The sequence below is a fragment of the Elephantulus edwardii genome, unplaced genomic scaffold, assembly GCF_000299155.1.
Source record: "Elephantulus edwardii isolate Elephantulus edwardi_28Jun2011 unplaced genomic scaffold, EleEdw1.0 scaffold00057, whole genome shotgun sequence".
NCBI lineage: Eukaryota > Metazoa > Chordata > Mammalia > Macroscelidea > Macroscelididae > Elephantulus > Elephantulus edwardii.
The window spans coordinates 9952787-9979887 of NW_006399807.1; the positions used below are offsets into that span (position 1 = coordinate 9952787).

Genomic DNA, 27101 nt, shown 5'->3' on the forward strand with positions numbered 1-27101 from the left:
CTATGTAAGAAAAGCTGAGGTAGTTTATTTTTGTAAAGATTAAACCCCAAACTTACTGCTTTTAACTCACAGCAATATTATAGAACACTGTGGAGATGCAAACGTTTCAGTTAATAGCCATAACCTATTGCTTTAGCCACTGAACTACCAGTCTTGGAATCTCAGTAGGTCAATTTTACTCCTTCCCATATAAGGCCACTATGAGTTAGAATCGACATTCAAGGGCAGTACGTTTGGTTCTGGTTTACGTCTACAACTTTTTGATACATAAACAGCCGAGACAGAAAAGACTATGCGAGGCATTGTGCAAATACTGTGCTACATGTTTTATAAATATATCATTTGATTTTAAAAACAATTCTTCAATAGTGATAATTATTTCATACACGAGAAAACTAAAGCTTGGGAGAGATTAATATTAAGGCTGTGTAGTCAAGTGGCTATACTGAAAAAAGAGAATAAAAGAAACTAACTCAAGGTCACTGAAATGAAATGCACGGTCTACAAATAAAAAATACCTCATCCTCCTGAAAGTTAAGTAAAGTATTATGAGCAAGAAAGCTAAAGGCAGGGGAGCTCTGGTGGCCTAGTGGTAAGAAGCTGCACTGCAATCCCAGAGGAGCACGGTTCGAATCCACCAGATGCTCTGACGGGAAAGGAGGGACAATCTCCTCCTGTACCAGTTTTGACGGTACACACACACACACACACACACACACACAAATAATAATAATTTAAAAAAAAGCAAAAAAAGCTAAAGGCAAGACTTTGGAAAACAGTAATGTAAGACTACTGTTCAATTCTGTATTATTTTCTGCAAAGATTGTTGTTATTGTATACCATCTAGTAGGAACCAACCCATAGCTGACCCTCCAGTGGGTTTTCAAAGGCAGTTAATCACACAGGAGGAGACTGCCCATCCTTCTCCCACAATTCTGTATTATTTTAAGTAGTTTAAAATTGTTCCTCTTTGAGGCTAGGACAGTACATAGAGAACTGCTAGGAGTTCAAGCAAAGCTTAGAAGGGGCTGTGGTACCTGAGACATCACTGTTGATGTCAGATGGAGCTTGGCTGAAAGCAGAGAAAACCAGAAGAATACCGGTGTTTTCTTGATTATGCAAAGGCATTTGATACTGTGGATCATAACAAACTATGGCTAACACTGAGAAGGAAAGGAAATTCTAAAACATTAATTGTGCTTATGCACAATCTGTACCTAGACCAAAAAGATGCCCAAACAGACCAAGGGAACAATGTATGGTTTAATCTGTATGCTGAGTAAATCATTAGAGAAGCTAGACTTTATGAACAGAAATGTGGCATCAGGATTGGAAGAAAACTTATCAACAACCTGCATTATGCAGATGACACAACTGTGCTTGCTTAAAGTGAGAAACACTTGAGGTGCTTGCTGCAGAAGATCGAAGACTACAGCCTTTAATAGGGATTACATCTCAGCATCAAGAAACAAAAATCTTCACCACTGGGCCAATAGGCAACATCATGGTAGATGGAGATAAAACTGAAATTGTCAACGACTTCCTCTTGCTTGGTTCCACAGATGTGTTGCACTGGGAAGTGTGTAAGTTAGGGACCTCCCTAAAGTCCTGAGGAGCAAAGGTCAATTTAAAGACTTAGGTGTGAGTAATCCAAAGTAGGATTTTTCTAATCACCTGTTTTGCATATGAGAGCTGGACAATGAATGACAGAAGAATTGATGCCTTTGAGTTGTGTTGTTGGAGAAGAATGTTAATTATCTATTGGACTGCTAAAACGAACAAATAGGTAAGTCTCAGAAAAAGTGCAGCCACAGTGCTCCTTGGAGGCAAGGATGGTAAAGCTTTGTCTCACATACTTGGTGCATGTTGTCAGGGGAAGGACATCATGCTTGGAAAGCCTCAGTGCAAAAGAGGAAGAGCTTCGGGTGAGACAATGGGCTCAAGTGTATTGGATGATAAGGATGGTGCAGGACAGCACAGGGTTCAGATCTGCTGTTCCTAAGGGTCCCTATCCAAGAATCCTCTTTGACTCTACAACACCGACGACATCATCCACCACCCTTTTGCTATCCTGGATCCCAAACACAAAGCCTAAGATATTCAAAGTTAATTCCACAAAATATAGTAGACTCTTATGCCCAGATAATTATCAAACCATTGCCCAATTTTCCTTTCTGAAAATCTGCCACAAAACACAATTCCAAAACTTGAGTATTAAAGGGACTAAAAATAAGCCAAAAGAGATCACAAAAAAACAATTGCTCCTTAAAGCTCATCCATTCCTGATTACAAATAGATCAGCTCCTCTAATTTGTTGGTTAATGGAAGCAGGTATATATATATGATTCTTATTAAGCTTTATTTTAGTGCAAGAAAAGGCTTTAGACCTCTTCCATGATTTAAAAACGGTACATGGAGCAAGGCAAAGGTGAGGAACAATTTGTTGTTAGCAGGGGTTAGTTCAATTGTTTCAAAGTGAGGGTAGGTTTTATAGAACATTAACCGGCAAGAAAGAACTGTTCAAGTCTGCAGTTCATACCCTGGGAATTTATTATCAATAGTCTCTCACTAGAGAGCTTTCGTGTCTTAAAGAGGTGAGTTGTGCTGCTGCCAACCCAAAGGGCATTCTCCTCCCTTGTGACTTAATGCCTCTGAAAACTCACTAGAGGGTCAGCTATAAATTGGTCCCAACACAATGGTACATATACCAACAGTCTCACCTACTCTCATTGTTTTCAAATTGGAACCTAAATCCAAGGAACAGTTAATTTTATTATCACATTGGAAATTAGATTGGGTAACCAGTACAGGCACTAGAGAACTGCTTTAAAATTATTAGAACTGGGGGAGAAGGGAAGATGACTAACTACACAAGTTTTTGTTAACTCCAATTGCAAAACAGACATTTAAAAATCAAAAGACCACTTATTTAGTAGCACATTAATCCTCGACTATAATACATTTTCACATTTGATTACTCTTAGGCTTGAAAGAGATGCCAGGAGATATCTGATTTTATTTAGCTTCTAGGTAACAGAATTCAAGAGTAGTCAGCGTCTTCAATAATCAGAAAAATAGGATCTTTGAGAATAAGGTTTTTTTCCAACTACAAGGGCACTACTAAAAAGTAGGACGAGAAAGAGCTAATGTTTTCTGAGTGCTAACATTTGCTGAGCGGCTGTGAAGAACCAAGCAGCATGTTGTCTTTAATTCTCATATCGACTAATGAAACTAACTCCAAGATCTAGGAGTCGGCCCAAGGTCAGCACTATAGTAAGTGGCTGAGCCGAGTTAATATCTAGTTCTACACAATAAGGTCCAGGGATAGAGTGTTTAGTAACTTAACAAACAAGGTTATATTTGAAGAAACAAATGATCTGTGTTGTGGGCTGAGGAAGTAAGTGCTTTCACATCTGAAAGCCGGGTAACGAAGCAGTCTGGGGAAGGGCTCCATCTGCAGGCCTCTGCTGGCCAAGGCTGTAGGAAATATGACCTTTACTCGTAAACCCTCGGGTTCCTCTGGCCACTGTAGATTGCAGTGGTTCTGAAGGGGGAAAAGGGAGCCTCAGGTACTTTAGCGGGAGAAGAAACGGAGACGGATCGAATCCAAAAAGCCTGGCTGGGATTTGAACTGTGCCCCTAAGAGAAGGATGCAAAGGCCGAGAAGGACGCAGAATTCGCACCCTCGGGTTGGGAGAGGGGTGGGAGGAGGGAAGGTGAGGTAGAGTCTAAGACAGCCGACCGCTGTATTAGACCAGCTGAGGTGGGGCTTAGGTGGGGCTGAGGTTGACGCTTCCAAATCCAAAGTTGTCAGCGTGCAGCTAATGACAGTTTGGAGACAGCGGAAGGGAAGGCGCTGGTGGGAGCCATTCTGGCACCATTACCTGCCGGGTGGTTGTACAGCGGTCTCAATTTCTCTGGCAGCATCATCTCCACTTTATCTAGGACTCGGTGGTACGTAGCCCGCAGGCCTCGAGCGCCGGCGGCCGCCATCTCCGCCGCCGAGGACTTGTGGACAGCCGGGTGAAAAAGTCGCCGTGTCCTTTTCTCTGGCTGACAACGAAGGGCAGCTCGTCACTTTCCCTTGCCACTGCGTCCGGCGTTGTCCTCTCTCCTAGGACGCCTTTCCTGCAGCGCAACCTGCAACCCGCGCGCCACCCAGGGGCCCTGGCTCACCAGAGGCTAAGGGGGCGGGGACTCCGCCCAGGCCCGCCCAGGCTCCGCCCCTAGCCGCTGACGGTAGGCCGGGGGAGGAGTCAGGACAACAGGTGCCAAAAAGGATTGCCTCATCGAATTCATCTAGGGCTGTGCTGGCAGCGCGCTTGCGCAGACGGAGGTGCCACGATGATTGGGTTGATCCGCGGCGCCGGCAGGGTCAGGCGGGAACCTCCAACTTCTCCTTTTTGCCCTCGAAGCCATGTTGGAGAAGGGAAAGTGAAGCTGCAACTGGCTTCTAACCTCCCTTTTATTAAGGAGACCTGTAACTGAAAATGGGCTTTTCTGGCCTGGCGTGCCCTAACTAAAGATGACGCCGAGCAACTCTTTTCTTTCTTTTCACATGAGATGCATAAGCCAGAGACTTCAGATCTCAGCTTCTTCTGTCTCCATTTATCTTTTAGTCAAGAGGAATTACAAATTTGGCTAGCGCGGGCTGAAGCCACTAGTCTCAATGAGGGCAGCGGGAGTACACACCGGCCTCAGTCCCGGGGGTGGTCGTCTTCTCGCGAGAAAGGCTTGAAGGGGCGGGTGTCGAGGATGAGGGGGCGGAGTCCCGGCTGCCTCCGCCTCCTGACAGAGGGGGGCCGAGGGAGGGGACTGTTGCTGAGCTCTGGATGTTCTGGGTAGTCAGCTTAAGGAGAGTATGAGGCGAGCCCTGGCCCGGGTGCGGCCGGGCTTCGGAGGCGAAGGTGCCGCCACCGCCACGATCTAAGTCGCTGTGCCTGCGAGGCCCGGCGCGCGGATGGTGCGGGAGCGGCTTGGGTGTTGATCCGCGTGTCCCCTCCCTCACATCCCCTCCCCCATTCGGGGGGGTCTCCCCTCCTACCCCGGCTCCAGCCGAGCCATGTCTCGGGGTGGCTGCTGCCCACACCTGTTGTGGGACGTCAGGAAAAGGTCCCTCGGGCTGGAGGACCCGTCCCGGCTGCGGAGCCGCTACCTGGGTGAGCGGGGGCCCCAGGGGGGAGGCGCTGAGGTCGCCGCCCGAGGTTGGGGGAAGGGGCGGCACCGCGGGGGCTGTTGGAGATAGGACATCGCCTCTCACCAGGAGCGCCCCGCAATCTTTGGGGTGCTTAGGGAGGTACCTGCCTACGGATCTGGCGTCCGTGTCCACCTAAGCCCAGAGCTCTCGTTCGTGCTGTCAGCCTCCGCCCTTAGTGGGTTTTCCTCTGGGGGTCGGGCTGGGGCGGGCTGTACTGGCGTGGAAAGGTGTTGGGGTCTCTCTTGGGAATTGAGTCGTGAGAAGACTTGCTGAGTCTCACTGATCTCCTGTGTTTGGAACGAAAGTTGGCTCTTCTACTCTCTCTTCCCGGCTTAGCCGAAAGACCCAAGTTTTTGTTGATTTCCCTCTTCCCCTCGATCTCGGGAGGGTTTGTGCCGGCTGCGAAGCGTTCACACCACCCTCAGGGACTTCATGGTCCAAACAGACTTCGCAAAAACTGTTCTGTGGCTCGGAGCCAAAACTGAAAAGTGATAGCTGAGCAGTGTCTCCACCCCCGCGCTTTCCCGGTTTTCAGCGAGCACTTCAGTTCGTTTTGACCGCCCCAAGGTGGTGTAGGGTTTCACGTTCTTAGTCCCACTCGCGTAAAACACACTTGGCATTTACCGGTTTCTTAGTCAAGCTTTCTAAAAACAACCTTCAGTGCTGGAGGGAACAGCCTTGTACTTTCTTCCCCGTTTTGGAGAACGTGGTTTTGTGAAGATTCCGGGTCAACTCCAGGAAGCGAAGTTTTAAAAGGGGACATATTTAATAAGGATTTTTGTTTGTTTCTTTCTTCATATATTCTCTTTCTGTTGAACTTTCAGGCCTTTCAGTTGCACTGATTAGTTATCAACAAGAAAATGAATATTTCCCATTTCCAGTCTTGTAATTTTTTGCCATTTGTTGCTATCATTTGATTTTAACTTCAAATAAATAAAAAGAAATTTATTATCTTCAACAGTTATGGTTTGTATACTGAGAGAAGCTACCTGCATTTTTAACATTCTTGTCTTTTTTCCTTTTGTCATGACATGAATTCTCCTTGTAAAAACCCATGCAATAAAAATGAAGCAAATAAAAAGTTTTTTCTGGTTCTTTCTCGAGCAATAAAAATGAAGTAAAAATAACCCGCTACCAGTGTCATTTCGTCTATTTCGGTTCTAATAACATGTAGCAGACAAGGGTATGAGCTTCCCAAACTCTGTCTCTTGTCTTAAAGATTTCAGGGATTTACCTGAAGTTGGGAGGCAGGATGGTGGAGTGTCTTGGATCTCCAGCCGTTTGGAAGTGTTAACCAGTTGTCTGAGTATTCATTTAGCTCCTGCACTCTTACAAGCACACACGGTGTGTATACATGCAGAAATGTTATCGTGTGTGCCCTGCGTGCATAGAAGGATATGTTATTATGTACCCAAAGGTCAAAACTGAATTATTATAGCTGACCCTACAGTGGATTTTCAGAGGCTGTATGTACATCATGTGGAAGGAGATTGCCCATCCTTTCTCCCTTAGCGGTATATAGTGTAAGCCTTTATTTTTAATTTTATTTTCTTCTTCATCTGGCAGATTAAAAAGAAATCCCTTTGTCTTTGAAACTTTGGCGCGGTATGTAAGAGTTTGAGGGTACCATAGTCAACGCGTTCTTCCTCTTTTATATAGACATTTGCTAATACTAACTATTGCACTGAGTGTACATGTCTTCGGTGAATTTATTCTAGAATAAGTACCTAAAGTGGTGATCGATTGTTTTTATATTAAAACAGAAATGATAGAGTTTTAAAACCATTAACTTAAAAAGGTGTGCATTATTTATTTTAGAATATATTTTCTGAGAACTTAATTTTAACTTAATAAATCAAACTTTAACACTATTTTCCATGAATGATTTAGCAGTTGGCTTTTTTTCTCAGTCTGAGAGTTTAAATAAGTATTTCTATTTAAGTTTATACACTTTCTTCTGTTTTAGTTAGTTTAACACTATCTGTGATCTAGTTTGTTAAAATAGAACAAAGTCTTGTGGGTTTTTTTTCCCCAGATTCTCTTTCATCCAAAATGTTCCCTGGTGGTACAGTGGTAAAATGTTCAGCTGCTAACAAGAATTGGATAGTTGGGAGCCACTCTCCACTTTATGGGACAATGATGAAGCAATCAGTTTCAACAAAGATGTACACTTAGGTTACTCTATGGGACACTTCTGCTCTATAATATAGGGTTGCTATGAATTGGAATTGGCCGAACAGCAGTGGGTTTGGGTTTTTTGTTCTACCACCCATTATTTAGGTGTAGTTTATGTGTTAGGTGGAGAAAAATTGAAGGGTGAGATTGGACTGCCTTTTATGTAAAGTGTGAATTATAGAATTCATGTGTATGTGCGTTTATACAAGGACTTGCTTAGCTTAAATAATATATCAAGTATGCTAATAACCCCTGCTCTGGTGGTTTAGTCTGTAGGAAATTGCCTTGCTAACTCAAAGATGGCACCTCCCTGTCAGTTTGTATCCACCATGGTTCTCCCATGGCAGTCTCCTCATGAGTGCAATTTATAGTCTCAGAAAAACTCCTGGAGGTTCAGCTATGAGTTGGTTCCTACTCTATGGAAATGAATCTGGGGTTTGTTTTTTAATAATACATACTTTATGGTTAGCAGAGTCTTTAAATGCTTTCTTTTTTAAAAAAAGGGCTTTTTTGGGGGTTTCTTTTGTTCTTTTTTTTTAAATAGTAATTGAAAATAGCTTGTAAGACTAGCTGATATGATAACTGAGTCCTTAAGTATGGAAACACATAGGAGGAGGAACAGCAGTAAGCAGACACTAGTAATTGGAACATGGAATGTGAGAACCAAGAATGGATATTGTTAAGAAAGAATTGAAACGTATGAATATTGACATACCTGGGTTTTGGCAAAATGAGACGGACTTGCATGGGACATTTTGAGTGGGCTCTGTGAGGAGAAATGTGGCATCAGGATGGAGGTAGACTCATCAGCAGTCTGTGTTATGACACAGATGACACAACCCTGCTTGCTGAAACTGAGGAGGACCTGAAGCACTTGCTGCAGAGGGTGAAGGACTGCAACCTTCATATAGATTGAAGCTCAACATCAAGAAAACAAAGATTCTCACTGCTGGGTCGATTGGCAACATCATGATGGATGGTGAAGAGATTAAGATTTTTAACAGCTTTAGTTTGCTTGGCTCTACAGTCAACATTCTAGGTACCAGCAGCCAGGAAATTAAAAGATGAATTGCACTGGGAAAGTCTGCTGTCAGAGACCTCTCGGAGTACTGAAGTGCAATGATGTCATTCTGGAGACTAAGGTGCACCTGATAGAGGCCATGGTCTTGGCAATTACTTGCTGTGAATCGGAAAGCTGGAAATTACTAGGGATGATAAAAGAATTGATACCTTTGAGCTGTGGTGCTGGAGAAGAGTATTGAATATACCATGGACTGCTAGGAGAACAAACAGGTTTGTCCTGGAGAGGGTGAAGCCAGGTTGCTGCTTGGAGGTAAGGATTCTGAAGCTTCATCTGACATACTCTGGACATACTTGTGAGACGGGAAGAGTCCTTGGAAAGGGATGTCATGCTTGGGAGAGTGGAAGCTCAAGAGAGGAAAACCCTCGATGAGATGGATTGATTTAGTGACTGGGGTAGTGGGTGTAAGTGTATCAGAGACAATAAGATCGGCACAGGATAGAGCAGGGGTTAGGGCTGTTGTACATAAAGTCACTATGAAACTCAGGCAACTCAACGGCACATAACAACAACGGGTCTCATTACACCAATTTTCTATTTTGACACATAAAACTATTGAAATTATTTTTCTCTCGCCTTGCCATCTAGTTAGTTTGAACTCACAGCAGAATACATGTTAGTGATGCTTTTTTGAGGTGCTTGGGAAGTTCTGGTGGCCTAGTAGGTGAAGAATTGTACTGCAAACCCAAAACATGTTGTTTGGATCCACTAGCTGTCTCTTGTGTGATATTTTGTTGTTGTTAGGTGCCATCGAGTTGTAGACGACTCATAGTTACTCTATGAATGAAAGGCCTGAGCACTGTTCATAGAGTTTCCAGAGGCAAGCCTTTTCGGAAGTGGATGCCAGGGTTTCTGTAACTTCTTGCTGCCTGAGTATGGAGGTCCTTGTATGCAAGTAATTACAAGTTTTTGGGATCATGTGCTTTTTTGGCCTTGTGTTTGACGTGCAGGACTGCTCTTTCCCCCAGGAGCGGGGCCCTTGAGGCTTGGCCTAGGGTTTAAGGCAGGCGGTGGCTTAAAGCTTGTATGATATGATATACAGCCTCCAAAAACCCAGGTAGAGAGTCAGCTATGAGTCACTTTCAACCCAAAGGCAGTAAAGAAGTTATTATCATGTTCCTTCAAGTTAGAACTGACCCATAGCTCACTGTCCAAGAGATTTTTAGAGGTAATAAATCATATGGGAAGCGATTGCCAATCTTTCTCCCATGGGGCAGCTGGTGGATTCGAAGTGTGTGCCTTTGGGTTGGTTGTGCCACTCCCTTTACCTCTAAGCTTCCAGAGTGAGTGAATGAGGTATTTCAAATGACTTTTTGAAGTATTTCTTAAGTCTTTAAAAAGACTAAGGACTGTATTTTAGAAAATAAGCAAATTCAATGTTTGTAAACATTTTTCTAATTATATTTCTAATAATTACTGTTTAGAAACGTAAAATTGGTATAGCACTAATTAACAATGTCTCTTATAACATTCAGAATTATTTTACCCATAGTGTGTCTTTTCTCTAGTTGTGTGTGTGTGTGTGTGTGTGTGTGTGTATATATATATATATATATAAAATCACCTTTCTTTTTTTCCTTTTTATTTTAGTGTGTGTGTGTGTGTGTGTGTGTGTGTGTGTGTGTGTGTGTGTGTACTGTCAAATTGGATCTGACTGGTACAGGAGGAGATTGCTTCTCCTTCTCCCGCAGAGCATCCAGTGGATTCGAACCGCACATCTCTGGGATTGCAGTGCAGCTTCTTGCCAGTAGGCCACCAGAGCTCCCCTTATATATCACCTTTCTGATTAGATTTTATTTAAGTTTGATGAATTACTTCTCTTCTTCCCATCAAAGAGGATTACTTTTCTAAGAAAATCTTTTGATGGAATGAGAAATAACTTAGTTTAATAAACCCTCTGGAAGGTCAGCTATGAGTCTATTCCTATTTGACAGCAGACAACAATGAAACAGCTTCTTTCAGTAGATTTGAATCACCAACCTCTCCATGAGAGACAGATTAGTCTTCTCTCTTGCAATTTTTTCATTGTTGTTAGGTTCCATCGACAGCCTCTGAAAAATCAGAGGGTCAGCTATGGGCCAGTTCTGACTTGACCGTAGTGAGTTGAGTGTGTTTTAGGTGAGAGTTTATACAGCATGTAAAGATTATAATCTTTATGAACCGGACCTACATTGCAATAGAGGGCTTTTTAAAAAAAATGTTTATTTTCCAGAGTAAGTACAACTATAGCTTTTAAATGTTTTTCAAGATAATGTCTACTAGCTATAGAATGGTGTTTTTCGAATCTAGTAATTTTGATATTGTTACTTTTTTCTATTTTATTGCTGTTTTCATGGACCGTCAAGTTGGAACCAACTCTTAGTTGACCCTTCAGAGCTCCATTTTGTTTTGTTGTTATTGTTGCATGCCACACAGTGGTATCTGACCCATAGCTGATCCTCTGGGGTCTTTCAGAAGTAATTAATCACAGCCACAAATATTTCATTTAGGGAGCTCTGGTGACCTAGGGGTAAGGTGTTGTGCTACCAACCCAAAGGCAGATTCTTTGAATCTATCAGCTGCTCCTCGGGAGAGAGATGGATAGTTTCCTCCCAGTGACGAGGTCAGCTGTGAGTTGGTTTGTACTCAACAGCAATTAGTTTTTGTTTGTTTTTTTTTTCACTTTAATATGTATATACAGTATATATGGAGTTTTATCAAGATAAACGTTTGTTATGAAGAAACTATATTCTGTACATTTTCTTAGATTCCATATGTTTGCTTATTTTTATTGTTTTCTTGCCTACAGGTTGAATTGAAACTTTCTAACTTTTCTGAATGAAAAGAAAGTAATTTAAGAAAAAGTAAAAGAGCTTTTCATTGGCATTTGTTTCTATAATGTATGATATGCATAATATGAAATTATGATTAGGTAGCCCCTGAAAACTTTAGGGAAGATTGAATTTTCTTTTTTTATACGGGGCTTAGGATGTCTATCCTTTGAATATTATTAGAGTCAATATTTATTGAAATTATGATTGTGCACTTGAATTGCTGTGCACAGGGAACCTAGCTGACCTTCCAACAGATTTTCAGGGGTAGTAAATCACGCAGGAAGAGATTCCCATTTTCTCCTGCAAAGCCACTGGTGGATTTGAACTGTTGCCTTTGGGTTGGCAGCATAAATCTTTACTACAAGCATGTCTGGAATAACTCTACATTTCTAAATAACCAAATTCTTCATAATGTGATGCCAGATTATAGTATATTTGTGTGAGGGGTTATAAATTTTGAATTTCATCCATTAGAGAAAGCCAGAGAAATATTTATTAATCTTTGTTTTGAAATTTTGTTTTGAAATTTGAATGAAAATTGAGACATGTAGGTTTTGTTAGTGAAAAATAACTGTTAATATGATAGACATATAAAATAAAGGTATACTAATAATCCCTTAAAATAGACCAGAAAAAGGACTGTTGGCACTCTTGGCAACTATCATGTGTTAACTCAGCTCTGAATTTTAATATTCCCTGTTGTTGAGTGAATAGAATTGGAAATATGTAGAGAGGATAGAAGCTTTTGGAAGCATGGGACTTGTAATGTTCTATGAAATGTATGGAAGCATTTTAGGCCAGTGCTTTTCAAACATTTTGGTTGTATCTACAATAAAAACTCAATCCATCTCATCCTGGGTCTTCCTCTCCTGCACATACAAAAATAAAAGATTCCTGGGATGTTAATTTGCCTTACTAGATGGAATGGATGTATATTTTATTCTGTATTGTGTTGTTTAAAATACTGATGTTGGTACAGTAGAACCTCTACTGATGAATTTGTGATTTGAAAAACTGTTCTAGATCATGTCTATAAATTCCAGTTGTAATTATGATTGACTTCAATGTTAGGGTGGGTGGAATTACCATGTACTTGAAGCAGATTTTGTTTTTAATTTTTTTAAAAGCAAAATTCATTATGAAATCATTCTCAGACTCTGCTGTCAAGTTGATTCTGACTCATATTGACTTTGTCAGGTTTACAGGGCTGTAAGTCTTTGCAGGCAGAAACTACCTATCTTTCTCCCTCAAAATTGTTAACTAGGAAAATATAAATAGTGAATTTTCTTTCTAATTATATCTTTAAAATAGTTGCTGGGCTAGGGCACTTAAAAATAATCTTTGTGAATACTTGAAATTCAAGTGTTGGATTGTATGAGAAGTGTGTTGAAGTATATAAGAAGCCACTAGATTGTTTTCCTGAGTAATTTTGCCATACCACATTCCCATCAGCAGTGTATGACAGTTCTTGTTTATTCACATCTTAGTAACACTTGGTATTGTAAGTTTTTCTATTTTTAGGAAAAATTTTCCATAGTGCATATGTAAGGGGCCTTGGTGGCAGAGTGTGTTAAGTGTTGGGTTGTGGCAAAAGGTTAGTCTTTACCAGGCATTGCAAAGGGTAAAAATATAGGCAGTCTTCTTCTGTAAAGGTTTATAGTCTCACAAAACAAAAGGAGGGTCCCTTTGAGCCAGTTTCCTGGGAACCACATAGAATCAGACTGTGAGAGGTTGAAACAGTGTCTGTAAATACTATATATTAGTGTTATTTTAGATTTTGTGTGTTCTTCGGTATGATGTTGTTGTTATGTGCCACTGAGTCGCCTGCGACCCTATATACAACAGCCTAAACCCTGCTCTGTCCTGTACCAATCTCACTGTCTCCGACACACCTACCCCAATTATCCCAGTCACTGAATCAGTCCATCTCATAGAGGATCTTCCTCTCCTGCGCTGTCCCTCTACCCTCCCAAGCATGATGTCCCTCTCCAAGGACCAAGGTCCCTCCTTGCAACATGTCCAGAGTGTGTCAGACGAAGCTTCAGAGTCCTTGCCTCCAAGGAGCAGCCTGGTTTCACCCTCTCTAGGATCAACCTATATGATTTGGAAGGTTATATTTTTGATCTGGAAATATAAACAGTTTTTTTCTTATATAAATTAATGATTTAGGATTGGCCTTCTTAAGTAACAGACCTCCAAAAAACCTATGGACAGTAGTGGAACGTGGATAGTTACAGTATTAGTGGTAGAGACCAGATAAGAAGTCATTCAAAATGAGGAAAAATAATGGCAGACATCCTTTGATAATTGGAACATGGAATATATGTAGCTTGAATGTTGGAAAACTAGAAAAATGAAATGGAACTCATGAACATTGACATTCTAGGCATTAGTGAGATGAAATGGACTACTTTAAACTACTTTAAATCAGATAATCACTATGCTGAGAATGAAAAAAGAATGGTGTTGCAGTCATCGTAAAATATCAATTTCAAGTTCTACTCTGAAAAAAAAAGTGTTGTGGTAGGATATTTTTCAAATATATATAGAAGGAAGTCCTGTTAATATGACTATAACTCAAATATACACTTCTACTTTTAGAACAAAGAAGAAGAAATTGAAAATTTTACCAAATATTGTAGTCTGAAATTGAACAAAGATGAAGTCAAAATGTGTTAATGGTAATTGGTGGCTGAAATGCAAAAATTGGAGAAAACAAAGAAGTAATGGTAGTCTGAAAATATGGACTTGGTAACAAAAGTGAGGCTAGATGTAATGACTGAATTTTGTATTTGCAATTATTTCTTCATTGCAAATGCATTTTTAAAAAATATAAATGGTGACTTTACCCATGGAACTCACCTGACGGGCTGCATAGGCATCAGATTGACTACATCTGTGTAAAGAATTGTTTGGAGAAGCTCAATATAAGCAGTCAGAACTAGACCAGGGGTGGACTGTGTGTCAGACCATCAATTACTCATGTGCAAGTATAAGTTGAAGCCTAGGAAAATGAAAACAAGTCCACAGGAACCAACATATGATCTTGAATGTATTCCATCTGTATTTCAAAATCATCTTAAGAATGGTTGAAGCATTGAGCACAATTGATCGAAAACCAGATGAGTTGTAGGATGATATCAAGGATATCATCCATGAAGAGAGCAAAGGTCATTACAAAGAAAGAGGAAAAAGGAAAAAGACCAAAGTGAATGTCAGAAGAGACTCTGAAAATTTCACTAGAGTGTTGAGAAGCCAAAACACAGGGAAAACATAACTGAAGTAAAAGAGCTGCTCAGAAGATTTCAAAGGGCAGCTCAGGAAGACAAAGCAAAGTATTATAACGGAATGTGCAGAGAGCTGGAATGGAAGAATAAAAAGAGAAGAACTTACTCTGCATTTCTCAGGCTGAGAGAACTGAAAAACAAATATAAGCCTCCAGTTGCAATATTGAAAAAGGTATCGGCACTAGTCACTGTAACAAAAAGAACTGACTGATGCTGAAAAATTTCAGCAAGTATATAAGCAGGAATCAGTGGTAATGGAGGAGGAAGTTGAAGCTGTATTGGCAAAGAAAGGGCCCCAGGAATTGATGGGATACCACTTGTTACTACTTGTTTCAGTTAAGAGATACAACTCTGGGTGTGTTCATCAAATCTCTGCCAGGAAATTTGAAAGACCGCTCTCTGGCCAAGCAATTGAAAAAGTACATATTTGTTCCCATTTCCAAGAGAGGTGATCCACAGAATGTGGAAACTATTGAACACTATCATTTATATCACATGCAAGCAAAACATTGTTAAAGATCATTCAGAAGTGGCTAGAACAGTACAGGAAACTACCATAAGTAACAGCTGGTTTTAGAGGAGGCCATTGTACCAAAGATATCATTGCTGATGTCAGGTGGATCCTGGTTTAAAGAAAATAATTCCAGATTAATGTCTATTTAGGTTTTATTGACTATGCATTGACTATGCAAAGGCATTAGACTATGTGGATCATAACAAGTTGTGGATACAATGGAAATCCCAGAGCACTTAATTGTGCTCATGTGAAACATACGTAGACAAAGTGGCTGTTGTGCTAACAGAACAAGGGAACACTGCATGGTTTAAAATGAAGAAAGGAATGTGTCAGGTTCTATTCTTTCACCATACCTATTCAGTCTGTATGTTGAACAAATTATTCAAGAAGCTGGACTCTTTGAAGGAGAATGTGGCATCAAGATCTGAGAAAATTCATCAATAACCTGCATTATGCAGATGACACATCCTTTCTTGCTAAAAGTGAGGAGATCTTGAAGCATTTGCTGCAGAAGATCATAATAGCTTTCAATATGCATTGCATCTCAGTGTCAAGAAACGAAAGTTTTTAACGCTGGACCAAGAGGAAACATAATAATAGATGGAGAAAAAAAATCAAACTCATTTTACTTGGATCCACATTGAACACCTTAGTACCCCAAGTCAGGAAATTAGGAGATGTATTGCACTGGGAAAATCTGCAGTCAGGGACCTCTCCAAATTACTGAGGAGTAATGATGTCAGTTTGAGGACTAAGGTGCATCTGATTCAGGCCATGGGCTTTCTGATCACTTGCTATGCATCTGAGAGCTGAACAATGAATATGGATGACAGAATTGATACCTTTGAGCTGTGGGTTGGAGAAGAGCATTGAACATCCCATGGATGGCCAAGAGAGCAAACGATTATGTTTTTCAGAGGGTGCAATCGGAGTGCTCTTTTAAGGCAAGAATGATGAGACATTTCCTCACATATTTTGGGCATCTTGCTAGGAGGGACTATTTCTTAGAGAAATACATGATGTTAGAAAGGATGGAGGGTTGGCAAAAGGGAGGAAGACCCTCAACCAGGTAGATTGATGCTGTGACTGCCACATGGGCTCTTGTGTGTCAAGAAGTGTGAGTATGGCACAGGATAGAACAGGGTTCAGATCTTTTGTTTGTAGTGCCACTATGAGTCATATTTGACTGACGGCACCTAACAATAACAACAATTGTATTGGGAAAGTCTGCAGTCAGGGACCTTGCAAAATTATTGAGGATCAGTGATGTTGGTTTGAGGACTAAGGTGCATCTGGTCCAGGCTATGGGCTTTCTGATCACTAGCTGTGCATCTGAGAGCTGGACAGTAAATAAAGATGACAGAAGAATTGATGCCTTTGAGCCATGGTGTTGGAGGAGAGCACTGAACATCCCATGGACTGTAAAAAGAAGAAATAATTATGTCTTGGACCTGGAGTTCTTTTTGGAGGCAAAGATGATAAACCTTTGCCTCATACGTCAGGAATGTTGCTAGGAGGGGCTATTCCTTAGAGAAGGACATGATCCTTGGAAAGGCACAGGGTCGACAAAGGAGAGGAAGACCTTCAACCAGGTGGAATGACACAGTGACAATTCATATTAAATTAGGAATTGGCTCTAATATGTTGGGAAGTAAGAGGATGGTACAGGGAAGGACAGCATTCAGATATTTTGTTCATAGGGTTGCTGTGGATTGTTCTTGACTCAATGGCACAAAGCTACAATGACAACAGTAACCTTCTAGTGACAGAGTTGTGTTGCCAATGCAGAGGCAGGTGGTTCAAGTTCACTAGTAGCTCCACAGATGAAAGGTAAGCATTCTCCTCACCTGTGATTTACAGTCTCTAAATACTCCAGAGTGCCAGTTCTGAGTCGGCTTAACAGCAGCCATCCCTGGTATGGTTATTTAACAACTTTAACCAGTTACCTTTTGATGGTATTCGGGTTGTATCCACTTTCTGGCTATTGTGAATGGAATTGTTGTGGGCATTTTTGTAAAGATTTTTGTGTTTATAAATTTTCATTTATCTGGGCAAAATTCCAAGAGTATAATTAATGGGCTGTATGGTGAACATACATTTATTAGAGGAAACTACTGTACTTTTTTTACTGTACCAATTTACATTATCAGCCATGTGGAAGTAATTTATTTTCTCTGCACCTTGGCAGCGTTTGGTGATGTTCACTTTTTTTTAGTTTTAGCCATTTTAATAGTCCTCCAATTAATTTATTGTCCTGCCTCTGAAAACTTAACTGGAGGGTTCGCTGTGAGTTGATTCATACTTGTTGGTACATAACAACAATGATAGGTGTGTAGTAAGTGGTTTTAATACGCATTTCTAGGGTGCGTATGATGCTAAACATATTTTAGTGTAATTTGCCATTTATATTTTTCTTCATATCTCACCTTTGATTATTTTCTTTCTTTTTTTTATAATTTTTTTTTTTTTTACAGAGGTTTTGGATTTCCATTCATTCATTGCCGCAATTTTCTCCCTGCCCACTCCTCCCCACCAGCTCGCTTCCACCTCCGAAGAGAGAGAAAAAAAAAAGAAAAAAATTCCTTCATTAGTATACAGTTCCCACGTCCCTTCCCCCCACCCCGCACCCCGAGTACACTTCTCTATGCAACCTTAGTTCTGGATTCCTGTGCTAATCATAATACTCAATCATATATCACTTCTAATCTGTTCTTTCCCTCATCTGTTTCAATACAACATGCATAATTTATCCAGTTTTTTCTGTCATACCCCCACCCTGATGTCAGACCCAGTCTACAACAGTGGTACCATGCAGTATTTGTCCCTTTGTGACTGAGATATTTCACTCAGCATAATGTCCTCCAGGGTCACCCACTTTGAATAATATTGCATGAGTTCCTTGTTTTTCAATGCTGCATAATATTCCATTGTGTGGATATACCACAGCTTCTCTATCCATTCGTTTGATGATGGGCCCTTAGGCTGCTTCCAACTCTTTGCTATTGTAAACAAAGCTGCAATAAACATGGGTGTGCATATATCTGCTTGGATGGCACTTTGATTATTTTCTAACCTATTTTTTTTTCACTGTTGGCTTTGAGAGTGATTTATATATTTTAAATAGTCTCATGCCAGATCAACAATCAATGCTCTCGACAACAGCAGTCAGGAAACCAAAAGACAAGTTGTATTGGGGAAATCTGCTGTCAAGGACCTGTCCCAAGTGCTAAAGAACAATAATGTCAGTCTAGAGACTTAAGGTGCACCTAATCCTGACCATGATCTTTGCAATTACTTGCTATACATCATAGAGCTAGACAGTGACAAAGGCTGACAGAAAAAGAATTGATGCCTTTAAGTTGTGGTGCTAGAAAAAAGTATTGAATATAACAAGGACCACAAGGAGAAAAAAAGTAGATCTGTCATGGAGAGGTTGAAACCAAGTTTCTCTTTGAAAGCAAGGATTTTGAAGCTATGTCTCACATACTTTGGACCAGTCCTTGCAGAAGGACATCGTGCTTGGAAGGGTGAAGGAACAATGTAGGAGAGGAAGACCACAGATGAAATGGATTGACACAGTAACTGGGGAAATGGGATTAGATGTGTCCGTGTCTGTGATACTGGCTCAGGTAGGGCAGGGTTCAGAGCTCTGGTATATAGGGTTGCTATGACTTACAGGTGACTTGATGGCACATAACAACAACAGCAACATTCCACATAATGTGCTTTGCAAATATTTTCTCTCTGTATAACTTCTTTCATATCACAGGAGCTTTTTATGGAGAAATTATCTTTTAACTTTGATGCATTCCAATTTATCATTTAGTTTCCTTTATGAATGGTACTTTTGATAGCACATCTCACCTTGGCCCTAAGTCCTCAAGATTTCATCCCATTTTATTATTTCCTTAAGATTCTTTTAGGTTTTGGAGATTTTTTTTTGGTTGTGGTTGGTTGTGAGGTTTAAGTTAAATTTTCTTAGCAAACTCAACCACTATTTGTTGAAAAGGCTTTTCTTTGTGGCATTGCTGTTACAACCTTGTCAAAGTCATTTGAATATGTTTGTGTTAGCTATATTACCTGGTTCTTCATTCTGTTTCATTGATTTGAGTGTATATAATTTTTACACTGTCTTGCACACAGTAGCCATATAGTAAGGTGGCCTACTGGTAAGAAGCTGTACTTTCAACTCAAAGGTCTGTGGTTCAAATCCACCAGCTGCTCTGTGATAGGCAGTCTCCTGTGTGATTTACTGTTTCTGAAAAACCATTGAGGGGGTTAGTTATGAGTTGATTCTGACTTGACAGCATATAACAAGACAACAGCCTATGGGAGAGTAACTCTGCCCACTTTCTTCTTTTTCAAAATAATTTTAGCTATTCTTGATTATACATTTTTTCTGTGTGAATTTTAAGATTAAGTTTGTCTCTGTCTCCAAAATACCTTGCTGAGGTTTTGACAGGATTTGAACTAAACTCTTTAGGAGAGTGGACTTTTTCACTGTGCTGAATCTTCTAGTCCTTGAAAATGGTATACTGTTCCATTTAGTTATGTTTCTCTGGTTTCTTTTACCATCATTTTGTAATTTTCAAGGACAGATCCTCAATATACCTTGTTAGATTTATTCCTAAGTTGTTAATTTTCTTTGAACAATTCCAGTTAGCATTTTATTTATTAAGTTTGATATCTGCATTTTCTTTGTTAGTACAGTTTATTTTTTGTTATTTGTGTAAGTTGTATTCTATAAAGTTGTAAAACAATTAATTAGGAAATACTCAACTATTACTATGGGGAAATATAAGATTAGCATCCTGTGAGCCATAGGTAATAACATTTTCATCAAATAACCAGTATTTAAGTTTGGTTTATGTGCGTTTCTCTTGTTTAAACATACCTTATTTCATATATACTGCTGATTATTTTTTTTTAACTCTTAACTCACAGCCAGTTTCATACTGTTTTCTCTGTAAAGCACATGCCAACCTTCTTGTGCTTAGGAACACTGGACAGCCCTTCAGCACTATTGCTTGTGGGTTATTTTAAACAGTGAAATTGTTAACGTGTAATCAGTAGCCTGGCTTTGCTCCCCTCGCCTGTTTAAAGCATTTAGCCAGACAAGAGAAACAGGAGGGGATAACTGAAATAGTGTGGTGTACAGCAATTTCTTGAACTGACTTTAGTGCACAGCGTGGAAATCCTTAGAAGGACTGATTTCAATGTATAGCATGGGGCCTCTTAGAAGGACCTTTGAGGTTGTTCTTGGTCAGAATAGTCTAGGTGTAGGCCCAGGCCTTGTTGGAGCATGAAATCAAGAGAAAAGGCAAAGAGATAGTGAAAGTAAAAAGCAAAGATACTTATTAGTAAAGATAGTTACAAAGGAATGGGCTGCCCTCTGTAGAAAGGAAGTAATGGAGGAGGCTGGCCGAGGTCCTGGAGTTTGGGCCAATAAGATTGTCATGGAGAGGTCAAGTTTGATATGCAGTTCTTATTCTAGATCTTTGTCCTTGATGTCATGTACCTAAAACACTAATTAGGTTGTTTGTGGAGCAGGGAGAGGCGGGTAGGCTGCCTATACCACGAATGTCGAATGTCGGGTCTAAGGCCTAATGCTGTTTACATTTTACCAGACATGAGCTTCTGCCTCCCTTATCTAGTTGGTATCCACCCTAACAGTCTCTCTACCAATTTTAATTCACCTAATTCTGACTCTAACCCTAGCAAAATCACCAACAGAAAGTACAGAAATATGAAAAATAGAGCAGTAAATAGACCATAAAGGGATAATTGCAGTGTGACAGCTAAAACAAGAAGACAGATTGTTGCCTTTTTTTCTTTAGTATTTAAATTGTGTGTTGGCAATTCAAATGATTCAAAACTAGTACTAATTTTGTTGTTACAAAGAAGTTTGGTGACTAGGTGAATTTTCAAATAAAGAGTTTATCAATAAGGAGAATTTACCATGATGCATAATCATGTGATTGCTTTATGTGTATTCAAACTATATCTTATGAACTTTTAAAACTCATTTATTGGGCTGAGGAATTTTTTATAGACTCTTGTAGATTTTTCTATATCGATAATCATGTATCTATTAAAAAGGGCAGTTTGTTTCCTTCCTACATGTGTTGTTCTAACTAGAACTTCTGGCACCATGGTAGAGTGGTGAGAGTAGACGTCATTATCTTGTACCCAATCATAGAAGGAAAACATTTATTCTTTCAGCATTAAGTTTGGACTTAATGGTTTTTTGGTAGATATTTATAAAGTTGAGGACAATCTCTTCTATTCCTAGTTTGTTGAGAGTTTTTATTGTGAATGGGTCCAGTTAAAGAAGTGATACCATCAGGAGATGAGATACACACACACACACACATACACACACAAAGAGATTTATTGCAGGGAGTTTACCCTATGCATTTATGGGAACTTGTTAAACAGTCTTTGTAAGGTGGCTCTCTCCATGTCTGATTCTGAGACTCCCTGTCCACAGGTCAAGCAATAGGGAGTAATAGTGATTATAAAGGGGTTACTAAGGACAAGCATAAATCTGTGAGCATAAGCCAGAACCCACAAAGATAGACTAGAATCTGTAATTTCTCACCACTCTTAACTTTATTCACATGGGTATTTTTATATAGAGAAGCTACTAGTGTCATTTTTCATGGACATGATATACAAGTGAGTATTTTTACATAAGGAAGCTAGTCTCATTTTTCATGGACCTAAATATACAAGTGGTTCAGGATTAGAGGGATTATAAGAGGATTCTCTGGCAAAGTGGGACAGTAATAGGCCTGGTCATTGTCCGTGCCAATGGCATGAGCCCCTAGATAAATGGCCATATATGTAAAGTATGGAACTATCTATGCTGATCTTCCAGATATAAAAAACCAATATGATTGTTCTTACTGCTCCCTTCCAAATTCTGTACAAGAATGACTGACTCATTCTAACCAGAAAAGTACAGGTAAGAAAATTCCAGGAATGTTGTTTAATCTAGCAGAGTTGACACATTCTAAAGCCTTGAAGTAGTTATTGCTGCTTTTTAATGGTTCATTGCAGGGCTATCATAGGGATCATAGGCAGTTTACCGTCACTGAAGACAGGGATGAGTATTTCCTGCTTTCTTCCTCATAGCACACAGGTTTTGATAATTAGAGGATCTTCTCGGAGTTAGAGGATCTTTGCCAAGGCCCTGATTGGAAGAGTTCTACAAGTGGCTTAAAGCTTGCTCTTCCCACATGAGGACCTGGAATGCCAGCAGGATTTTGCTCTTCTAGACTACAGGTAGGCTCTCTTTCTGTCCTCCTGTGCTATTTCTAGTGCTTCTTGTGAACATGTAATGGAAGCCCATTAAGAAGAGCTGGTCACTGATTCTCAAAACTATCTCTCTCCAGGGTTCCCAAGAATTCGAAATGGTTTCCTCTAGTCCACTTAAGTATAAGTTGACATTAAGTATATCTTTAAGTTTATTCTTTTATCTTTTTACCTGCTTTAATGGTATTTGCCTGTTTGCTCTGTGCTCTGCCAAAGATCAAACAGTTCTGTGTCCTACTTCTCCCTAGAAAGGCATATCATCCTTCAGTGTTCAGTTGTCCTGGTAAAATGCTTTGAAAACCAAGGGAGAAGAGAAGACTAATTCAATGAAACTGTAGCTAACTGTGACAGATACAACTATAAAGTCAGGGAAAAAAATGGGTCCTGAGAGAAACCACTGAATTTGTTGACCATCCATGAGTACTTTTAAAAGGTAAAAGCTTACACAGAAAATTTATTATCCATTCATGCATTCAGATGTGTTTTATGACATTAATTGCAGTTCCCACATTGTAACAGCACCCTTCCCATTTCCTTCCTGTGATTCTTGTTTCCATTGACCTTTCCATCCTATTCATTTCTGCCTTCTGAGATTTCTCCTGCAGTAAATAATATGCTTTTCAACTTGAACGATTGTTTATAAGGTATGAGTACCTCTCTGGTGTTACTGTTCAGCCAAAGGTTTGGTGACTTAGCATGTTGCACTGCTAACCAAACGGACACATCTCTCCTGAGGTTTGAATATACCAGATTCAGCAGTCTCCTCTCATTAAGATTTATAGCCTTAAAAACCCAATGGAGGGTCACTGTAAGGCAGAATCAACTCAGTGGCAGTGAATTTGAATTTTTTTTTTAATAAGCATGACTCTTGTTTGACTGATAATTGAGCCATAAATTTGAGTTTAGTCCCAGGCTCCAAGAGTTTATTCAGCACAATAGTCTTGGGAATGTCATCAATCTCTGTTAGACTAGCAAGCCTTGTCAGTTTTATGATTTTGCATCCATGATTTCTGAGAGCAAAGCCAATGGAGAGGAGGGCCAAATGTGACAGTTAAGGAAAAGACCAAGCTTGAGCTAGGGAAGGCAGCTTAAGTAGATGACTGAGAAGTTTGGGATTAAAGTAGCTCAAAGGAATAATAGAGGAGTCCTGATGGTACAAAGACTAAGCACTCAGCTACTGACCAAAAGATTGGCACTTCAAACCCACTAACTGCTCAAGAAAACACCGGGTAGTCTGCTCTTAATAAAGACTACAGTTCTACAGTTTTATAGCATTCCTATTAGAATTGACTTCAGTGGCACACAAAAAGCTCAGTTAAAAAAAAAGACTAAAATGCTTTTATATCTAGTTCTTTATATCCTTAGCCATCCTCCATTTCTTCAAAAGTTACCCCAATTCATTAAGTTGTATGCCTTATCAGACAGTGTAGAGACAATATAGCACGGTCTCACATATACGCAGGGAACTAATCACAAGTGCCCAAGTGTCTATATTATATTAGACACACCTAGGAGATTTGCTTATGTTAATTTGTTTATTTACAAGAAAACATAACAACTTAATAATATTCCCATTTTTACAGATGTGCAACTAAGACTCTAAGAGGTTAATTAATGTGTAAGTTCCAAGCTTGGTATTTAAATGGAAGTTTAACTTTTTTTTTTGTCCCAGCCACATTTCACAAAGATAAGTATTTGAAGAAATGAATTTTCAAAGCTATGTAACAAGTGATGTTGTTGTTGTTAAGTGCTGTTGAGTTGACTCACAGTGACCCATGAACGAAAGACCCGAACACTTGTATAACTTTTCATTGATTTTCCATGTTCATAGAGTTTCTGGACTTTAAAATTGAGCAGTAGCTCTATACTGTCATTGAAAGAGGTTCACTATATATTAAGAGCAGATGATCCTATTCAGCAAATGTATAATGAGTATGTTCTAGGCACTTCGGATTCTTGTGTAAGCAAAAGAGTATTTCTCTGTAGTTTGTGAGGAGTCCTGGTGGTACAATGATTAAGCACTCAGTTGCCAACCAAAAGGCTACCAATTGAAACCTATCAGTGGTACCAGGGGAGAAAGACCTAGCAGTATGCTTCTGAAGAGATTATAGTCTAGGAAACACTAATGTACGGTGCAATTGGTCTTAAAAGGTTGCTATGGAAAAAAAAGTATTAAAACGAAATGTACAAAGAGCTAGAGTCAGAAAATAAAGAGGGAAGAACTTGCTCTGCATTTCTTAAAATGAGAACTGAAGGACAAACTCAAGTTTCAAGTCGAAATACTAAGAGATGCAGTGGGAAAATCTTGGATGATCCAGGAAACAGCAAAAGGATATGGAAGAAATACCAAGAGTTTTTGTATCAAAAAGAATTGGCTGACATAGAACCAATTAAAAAAGTAGCATATGATCAAGAACCAGTAATGATGAAGAAATTGCTGTACTGTATTCAATGGCAAAAAAAAAGACCCTAGTAATTGATGGACGACCATTTGACATATTCCAACAAACATCCAGCCCTGGACATGCTCACCAGACTATGCTAATGAATCTGGAAGACAGCTGTCTAGCCAACTGATTGTTGCTGTTCCAAACTAAAAAAACAAATCCTCTCCTGTGTGCTAGCAGGCAACATGTTAGGTGGAGAAAAGATTGAAATTGTTAATGATTTCCACAGTCAACACCGTTGGTATCAGCAGTCAAGAAATCAGAAGATGTAACCCTTATTCACTGTTGGTGGGAGTGTAAAATTGTGCAACCCCTGTGGAAAGCGATATGGCGCTTTCTCAAAAAGTTGCAAATAGAGATACCATTTGACCCAGCAATTCCACTACTGGGAATATACCCAGAAGAGACCATAACTGACACCCAAGCAGATATTTGCACACCCATGTTTATTGCAGCTTTGTTCACAATAGCAAGGAGTTGGAAACAACCTAAGTGCCCATCAACAAATGAATGGCTAGAGAAGCTGTGGTATATTCACACAATGGAATACTATGCTGCATTAAAAAACAAGGAACTCATGCAATATTATTCAAAATGGTTGACTCTGGAGAACATTATGCTGAGTGAAATGTCCCAGTCACAAAGGGACAGATATTGCATGGTGCCACTGTTGTAGAATGGGACTGTCCTTGGGGTTGGGGAGAGACTGAGTAAGATGGGTTCAATAATGTATGCTGCTCTGAAACAGAGAAGGGAGAAAACTGTTTAAAAGAGATATGTGATTAGATATTTCTGTCATGACAGGAGTCTAGAGCGATGGCTACATGGTGGAGTGGACCTGGGGGAGGGTTAGTAAAATAATGAAAGAATCTTTTCTTTTACTTTTCCAAGAGGGTAATGTGTGTGTGTGGGGGAGCCTTGGGAGGGGACAAATCTGCAATGAATGAATGGAAATCCAAAGACTCTGTAAATTTTCACTGAAATTAATAACAAATTTAAATTTAAAAAAAAGAATTAAGTTAGAGTAAGGATGGCAATGGAACCACCTTACCTCTGTAACTTGATTTGTGCCACTATTAGAACCTCTACTCAGAATATTATTGCTTTTCAATTTTTGACTCATGCACTTTTAACTTGTTAGTTAAATTTTTATCTTCTAGGCTGCAACACTTCCATGATACATCTTCAAGGATATGAACATTTACGGCTAAGCACAATTGATAACAGTGAATCTAAATTCCAAAATCAATCTCCATAATAGTCTATGTGTTTCCTACTGCCAAAGGGGCCCTTTAGAGTAGTGAGAGAAGACATTCACCCTGAAACCCACAGCGTCCCTTTTCAGCAGGAAGTAGCTAAGAGAATACGCCATCCCCTTTTCCTTATGAATCAGGGTGAAGTCTCTCTCAGGGAGGAGAGATAGGGAATGGCAAAGGACACACTGACAAAGGAGATTAATCAGAACTGGCTTTGACAAGCACTGTGGCAATTGGACAATTAAAACAGACATGGGGGGGGGGAAGAACGAACTGGGGATGAGGGTGGAGAAAACAGTGCAACAATTAATGAATGAAAACCCAAAATCTCTGTAAATGTTCATTAAAACTAATAAAATTTAATAAAAAAAAGAAAGAAATCAGAAGATGTATCGCATTGGGAAAATCTAGTCAGTAACCTCTTACAAGTGCTGAAGAGCAAGTATGTCAGTTTAAAGAGTAAGGCGCACTTGATCCAAGCCATGGTAATTTTGATTACTAGCCATGCATGCAATGTGAAAGTTGGATAGTGAATAAGGATCACAGATGAAGAATCAGTGCCTTTGAGTTTTAGTGTTGGAGAATAGAATTGAATACCCTTGGACTGCCAAAAGAACAAACAAGTCTGTCTTGGAGAAAGTGAAACCAAGGTGCTCCTTGGAAGCAAAGATGGTGAAGCATCATCTTGCATACTTTGGATATGTTGTTAAGAGGGCCCAGTACTTGGAGGAAGCACACCATTCTTGGAAAGATGGCAGATGAGCATAAGGAAGAACCTCAGAAAGTGACTTTAACAGTGGGCTCAAGTATATTGAAAATAGTGAGGATGGCAAAAGATAGAACAAGGTTCAGATCTGTTGTTCACAGGGTTGCTGTGAGTTGCAGTCAACTTGACGACCCATAACAACAACATGAATGATGTATGATTAAGAAACAATGGTTGTTGTTGTTGTTGTTATGTGCCGTCGAGTCGTTTCTGACTCATAGCGACCCTATGCACAACAGCCCTAA

The 27101-nt window shown here is 39.8% G+C and overlaps 2 protein-coding genes across 5 annotated transcripts in view; one reads left to right on the forward strand and one right to left on the reverse strand.

Annotated features, from left to right (window-relative positions):
- Positions 1-5185, reverse strand: part of MPC2 (mitochondrial pyruvate carrier 2) — a 51965-nt gene extending 46780 nt beyond the window's left edge. The window contains exons 1-2 of the mRNA XM_006887403.1: positions 5090-5185; positions 3885-4053 (exon numbers count right to left, since the gene is read on the reverse strand). Of these exons, the coding sequence (XP_006887465.1) occupies positions 3885-3993 (109 nt within the window). The 5' untranslated portion in view covers positions 3994-4053; positions 5090-5185. The remainder of the gene's footprint in view (positions 1-3884; positions 4054-5089) is intronic.
- DCAF6 (DDB1 and CUL4 associated factor 6) overlaps positions 5063-27101 on the forward strand; it is a 206500-nt gene continuing 184461 nt past the window's right edge. For all 4 annotated transcript variants that reach the window (XM_006887399.1, XM_006887401.1, XM_006887402.1 and 1 more), the window contains exon 1: positions 5063-5159. In XM_006887399.1, the coding sequence (XP_006887461.1) occupies positions 5063-5159 (97 nt within the window). The remainder of the gene's footprint in view (positions 5160-27101) is intronic.